At 62.9% G+C, this 6,496-nt stretch overlaps 1 protein-coding gene across 1 annotated transcript; it reads right to left on the bottom strand.

The window, feature by feature from the left end:
* Positions 1-851: 851 nt before the first annotated feature.
* On the bottom strand, positions 852-5,946 carry CNN2 (calponin 2). Its single transcript, XM_041417027.1, has 7 exons — positions 5,505-5,946; positions 3,277-3,398; positions 2,890-2,956; positions 2,675-2,812; positions 2,405-2,521; positions 1,976-2,122; positions 852-1,891 (listed from the first exon to the last, which is right to left on the bottom strand). The coding sequence occupies exons 1-7, from the start codon at positions 5,871-5,873 to the stop codon at positions 1,625-1,627; spliced, it is 1,227 nt and encodes a 408-aa protein (XP_041272961.1). The 5' UTR covers positions 5,874-5,946; the 3' UTR covers positions 852-1,624.
* Positions 5,947-6,496: the final 550 nt, after the last annotated feature.

Genomic DNA, 6,496 nt, shown 5'->3' with positions numbered 1-6,496 from the left:
GCAGGCCCCGCCCACCCCGCGCTACAAAGTAGCCGTGGGCGTGACGTCATGGAGCCGGCTCTTAAAGGGGCAGGTGCGGCGGGGGGCGGGGAGTAGGAATCCCGCCCCCACCCCCCCCATCCCATGGATCCCATCCCATCCCATCCCATGGATCCCATCCCATTCCATCCCATCCCATGGATTCTATCCCATCCCATCCCGTCCCGTCCCGTCCCGTCCTGTCCCGTTCCATCCCATCCCATCCCATCCCATCCCATCCCATGGATCCCATCCCATAGATTCCATCCCATCCCATCCCATGGATCCCATCCCATAGATTCCATCCCATCCCATCCCATCCCATCCCATGCCATCCCATAGATTCCATCCCATCCCATCCCATAGATTCCATCCCATTCCATCCCATCCCATGGATTCCATCCCATCCCATCCCATCCCATAGATTCCATCCCATTCCATCCCATAGATTCCATCCCATTCCATCCCATCCCATGGATTCCATCCCATCCCACCCCACTCCACCCCTGGGAGCCCCACGGAGCGGCGTGGCTCTCCGAAACGCAGCATTTCCCCCAAAAAAGGTGGATCCCTTCCCGGAATAGGCACGTCCCATCCCGTCCCGTTGGCACAGTTAATTACTCATTCATCCCGCACATCCATTAACCCCGCAGCCCGTTCCCGGCTCCCCGGGACACGCAGCATCCCGCCCCAGCCCTCTGTCACTCCGGGGATCTCACCCAGCTCTCTGCAGCCCCCCAGGCACAGAGAGAGACCCGCCTGAGGCTGGAGAAGGCGCCTGCAGCAGACACCAGCTCCTGTTTATGTTGAAAGGGTTTGTTTTTTTTTTTAATAAATGGTTTCAGTCTGAGAGCATCCACATTAAAAACCTCACGGGAGGGGAGATATCGATGGGCAGGGCACCGCCCCGGTGCAGGATGCAGCCATTGGAGCCAACCTCGGCTCCAACGAGCCTGGGCGATCAGGTTGCAGCAGGGCTGGGTGTGCCAGCTGTGCCAGGTGTGCCAGCTCCCGGCCCAGCCCTGCAGCCATCACCGTGGCCTTGAAAACTTGGTCTCTACGAGTTCTGCAAAAAGGGCATTTCCAGCATTTAGCGATCGCACCAGAGTGCAGAGCTGCGTGCACACACACGTTCACTCACACTCACACTCACAAGCCCGAGGCCACGCAGCCTCTCCCAGATGTGCTTCCCCCGTGTCCCGCTGACCCCAGGCCCTCTCCTCCACAGGGCTGAGCAGGGTCCTGCCAGCACAGGGACGAGCAGCAGCACCAGGGGCAGCAGGGCACCCACTCCCGCTCCTTGCTGAGGGATCCGGGGGCATCACAGGGGTGTGTGGTGGGTGCTGGCTGAGTCAGAGGTGACACTGTCCACTCCCAGATGCTGCAACATCTGCCACCGTCCTGCTGCCCCAGGGTCTTGGAGCTCCTGGGGGGGGAAATCTGCTGGGCTCTTCTCTAGAAACGGTCTTTATTTCCTCGCTCAGAAAAATAGATTCATTTCCAGAGTTTAAAAAAAAAAAAAGAGTTTTAAAAGAGGGAATGATGACAGTGGAGGCCGGAACGCGGCTGCACATGAGATGGTGCGGCTGGGGCGGAGCCATCCCGCTCAGTAGCTCTCCTCCTCCTCACGGTAGTAGCGGTACCCGGGCGGGTCCCCGCTCAGGTCCCCGGCAGCGTTGGCCACCTCGCCCTGGCTGCCCTGGGGGCAGTACTTGGGGTCGTAGATCTGGCGGCCGAGGCCAAAGACCTGCCCGCTCTGGTTGGCGCCCTGGTTGGAGCCCATCTGCAGCGACATGGATGAGTTGTCACACTTCTCTGTCCCCATCTTGGCATCATAGATGTGTCTCCTGGTGCCGGGAGCCGTCATGCCCACCTGGAAGGAAGGACAGGATGACAGGATGGAGCAGGGCTCAGCTGTGGCACTCCCATCCCTCCCCAGCTCAGTGTGGGGGCTCACCTGACTGGCACACTTGTTAGTGCCCATCTGGAGGCTGATGGTAGAGTGGTCCATGGGTGGCAGGATCTGATTTTTGGGGTCGTAGAGGTGCCTCCTGGTGCCATAGGCCGTCATGCCAGACTGGCTGGCACACTTGTTTGTGCCCATCTGACAAAGGGGTCTGGTGAGGAATGTGTGCTGCCCCACATGTGCCCCTTCTCCCCCTGTCCCTATCCCCCCCAGGCTGGGGAGCACAGCCAGTGCTCCCTAACCCATCTCCCAGCCACTGGACACAGAGCCAAGATGGTCCCCCATCCCAAGGACACTTGAGGCATCTCATGCCTTAGGTCCCTCCAGCAATGCCTGGAGCTGTGACAGCGCTGAGAATCTGACAGAACTGAGCACCCTTTGCCCAGCCCTCCACCCATGGGACCCCGTGTGGCAGCCCACCTGCAGCCCGATCACGCACTGCCCAGCCTTCATCTTGGCCTCGTCGAAATTCCTCTGCTGCTTCTCCGAGTACTTCACGCCGATGTCCACCCCGCTCTGCAGCCCCTTCGTCTTGGCCTGCCAGGAGCGGCTGTGAGGAAGGACAGGGGTCCCAAACCCCCCAACCACTCCCTGGGCAGGGGGAACTGTGGGGTCCCACAAGCACCAGCCCAAACTCGAGGTCCCCATGGGGCTACAGCCCGTCCCAAACTGCTCATCCTCTGTGCTCACCATTCCCGCCAGTGCCAGCAGTGACACCTGCACCTGTGTCAGGTTCCCGCTCTCAAAAAGGTCGTTGGCTTCAAAGAGGTCCACGGGGTTCATACCGTAGCTGGCCATGGCCTTGATGAAGTTGGAGAGGTTCTCAAGCTGTGGAGAGGCAGAGGGGTGAGCCCTGGTGGGTGACAGCAGGAACAGCAGGCGGGTGGCAGCAGAGCTGCACCTACCTGGTGCCAGTTCTGGGCCGAGTGGTTGATCTTCCTCACTGAGTTGGGCTGCAGCTTGTTCATGAGCCTGGAGGGAGGCAGGGGGACATGAGGCTGTGGCAGGAAAAAACCTCAAAGTGACTGCAGGGCATAAGCTCCTTTTGGGAAGGTCCAGCCCAGGCCTCCTCCATCTGAGGCAAGTTCCCCCCCCCCAGTCCCTGTTTGTCCTCAGGGCTCTCCCCAGACACAGAAGCCCTGGGGGTGACTCTGGCAGGTCCCACTGGCACGCATCCAGCCCACCCTCCCACCACAAGGGCTGGTGAGGGTCCCCTGGAGGTTTGGTATCCCCCATCTCCTCCCAGCTGGAGCAGGGGCTGGGGCCATGCTCAGCACTGCCCCAGGACTCACTCGCAGAGGATCACCCCATCCTTCAGCCCCTTCTGGAAGTCAGGTCCAATCTGTTTTCCTGTCACGCTCTCGATCCACGTCCGCAGCTCAGCCTCCTTCTGTGGATCATACTTCTGGGCGAGCTGGGGGGCAGTGGGGGGACAGCTCAGGCAGGGTCCCAGCGTGCACCCCAAACCCCTCATGGGGACAGTTCCCACCCTTGGTATGGGAACAGGGACAGGAGCATGAGTATGATGCTGCCAGCAGATACAGCAGCTTCTGAACCATTCCAAAAGCATGAGAAGGAACTGCCCATGGGATTAGGGGGAAGTGACCCCCCGGATTTGTCTCTCCCTGTCTGCTGGAGCCCGTGGGAGCTCAGCTCTGAGCTCCAGGGGTCCTGGCCACGAGATGCTCTCCCTTTCCCTTCTGGCGAGGCCCAGCCTCCACCACAGATTCCTCAGTCACCGCGGCTATGCCAGGAATGTGGATGTCTCCTCCCAAATGGAGACCAGCTGCCAGGGCCAGCAGCATCTCTGTCGTCTCAGCCCCCGGCCCACAAGGGAAGGGAAAGTTCTCCTGGCCTAGGGAGGGAAGGGTCTGGAAACCCCGAGTGCTGTCCTGCCCCAGCCCAGCGCCTCTGATGCTCAGCTGGCACCTGGGGGTGGCCCCAGGGCATGCACCAGCCTCTCGCCCATCCTGTCCCTTCCTGGTCCTCTTATGTGCCAAGGCCATGAGTTCCTAGGGATCCTGGACACAGGGAGACTCTGGGATGGGCACAGTCCAGCCCTGCTACGTGGCAGGGAGACACTCCAGTTCCAAATGGAAGCTCGGCTGATGCAGGACATGGTTCACCCTCATGACACCACATGTGTCCTGGCTGGGGCATTCTACAGTCCCACCAGCTGATTTTCTGGAGCATGAGCAGCTGAAGCCAGTTCCTCTTCCCTCCCCACAGCCAGCCTGAGGATTTCCCAGGGCATGGGGAGTGCACCAGCCCCAGAGAGATCCCACCACAGCCCAGTCTGCAAGGGCTTCCACAGACTGGGAGCATGTCACTGGTTGATCTGGCTCCCAGTCGGTGATGTCACCTCCATCAGACACACCGGGGCAGTTGGACTGGCTCACGTCTTGCTGAATCAACATGAAACACTGTCACCCGCTCAGCTGGGGCAGCCCAGCCCCGGGCAGGCCGGGGCTCATCCTCTCCCCGTTACGAAATGCAAATCTGCAAATCCCCTGCGAGGCCAGGTAAGGAGCGAGCGCCCGGCCACGGCCACCACATCCCGCCACCACCCCGGCCACGGCAGCCGCGTGCCTGTCACCACTTGTCCCTTCTCCTGCCTGTCCAGGTGTCCCCGGGCAGAACACTTTCAAACCACCCTCAAGCCACCTGCCCCGGGGTGACCACGGCTCAGTCTCTGCTCGCCTGGGCACAGCACCGACCACCCGGGGCTGCTGTGTCCCCTGCGCCCCCCGGCCCGGCAGGACCCCCGTGCGGGGGCAGGAGGGTGCCGGCAGCTGCACCCCACCGCATCCGGATCCCACCTAGGGGTGCAAACAGCTCAGTCGGAGGCTCCCATCCCTCCTTCCCCTCCCGGCCCCGCGGCACTTCGGCGGCAGAGTCACCGGGGCCAAAAGCCGCATCCCCGGAGACGCGGGGACGCTGCCAGGTCGGAGCATCCCGTACAGCGATGTGGAGCTGCGGGGAAGCAGAAAGTGGAGAAGCTTTGTGGAGCTGGTCCGGAGAGAAGCGAGGCGATCGCCCCCAGCCTCGGGTGTGACGGGAAAGGTCCCCTCCATTTGCCGGGGGCAGCGGAGCCACAGCGGCCGCCGCACGGGAGACACCCAACCGCGGTCCCCAAGACACGTCCCTGGGACCCTCTAGGCAGGTTCAGGACACTCGAGACTGGGAGCCCAGCTTCGCTCTCCCCAGCCCTCAGAGACCTCGGTACTCTGAGTCCTTCAGTTCCGCATCCTCCCGGGAAGCCCCGGATTTCCATCTTCCCGGAATCCCGCAACTTCTCCGCTCTTGGCCGGCTCTTTAGTCCTGGGGCATATCGGAAAAACGCCCGCCTCTCCAGAGCCCGGGATGTAACCGGGACGCCCCAGCAGCACCGGGATGCTCGACTCTCCCGCGCCTCCAGGAGCACCGGCAGCCACAGCGCCCGGTGGCCCCGGTATCCCCCAGCTCCCGCTTCACCCGCGCCCGGTGGTCCCGGCACCGCCCGGCCCCCGCCGCGGCTCACCCGGTTCTTGACTTCGGCGGAGAGGCCGTAGGACGGGCCCTTGTTGAACTGGGAGCTGCTCATGGCGGGGAACGGAGCCGGTACCGGAGCGGGGAGCGGGCAACGGGGCCGGTACCGGAGCGGGCTCGGGCGGGGCGGGGGCGGGGTCGGGCCCGGCCCCCCCCGCGTTGATTGGACGGGGTGAAATGTCCAAATAAGGGCAGGAGCGGCCGGATCGAGGGGAGGGTCCCGAACCCCGACATTGCCACTCGGGGAGCACCGAGAGGCACCGGAGTCGGGGCAGCCTGGGGCCGGAACTGGAGCCGTCCCGGGCACACGGGCACTGGGTACACACGGGCACTGGGTACACACGGGCACACGCGTGTGCATCCCTGTACACGGGTGTGGGCACCGTGGCCCGTGCCCGTGGGTGCCACATGTAACACACAACACACACACACACAGAGAACACACAAAACACACACACACAGAACACACACAGAACACACACACAACACACACACAACACACACACAACACACAACACTCACAGAACACACAACACACACACACAACACATACACACACGCACCCCCCGACCCACGGGCGCTGCCCTGCGCTCGCACACGCACTCGCACCTTCGCTCACTCATGCCTCACACATTCACACGCACCCACGCTCACGCATACACGCGGGCCACGCGTACACCTTCCATAATCCCTGCACCTCACAGACCTCCACCCATCCCCAACAGCATCCTGCTCCTCTTGGCCTGCCCTCCGCCGTGCCCGTGTCCTCACGGACCTGGCATAAGTTCCACGAGAGACCGCCCGGTATGGCCCGGCCTGGTACGGCCCGGCGGGGAGGTGCCGGGATGAAGGAGAGCAGGAAGGGGACACCATCACCCCCCAACTGCCCACAGGGGCTGGCAGCCGTCCCCAGCAGCCCGTGGGCAGCGGCCGGGGGTCCCCACGCAGCACCCAGAGGGCCCGGTCCAGCTCTCTGCAGGGGTC

Source organism: Onychostruthus taczanowskii, unplaced genomic scaffold (genome assembly GCF_017590055.1).
Source record: "Onychostruthus taczanowskii isolate IOZ18803 unplaced genomic scaffold, ASM1759005v1 scaffold106, whole genome shotgun sequence".
Classification (NCBI taxonomy): Eukaryota; Metazoa; Chordata; class Aves; order Passeriformes; family Passeridae; genus Onychostruthus; species Onychostruthus taczanowskii.
This window is presented reverse-complemented; position numbering and strand designations above follow the sequence as displayed.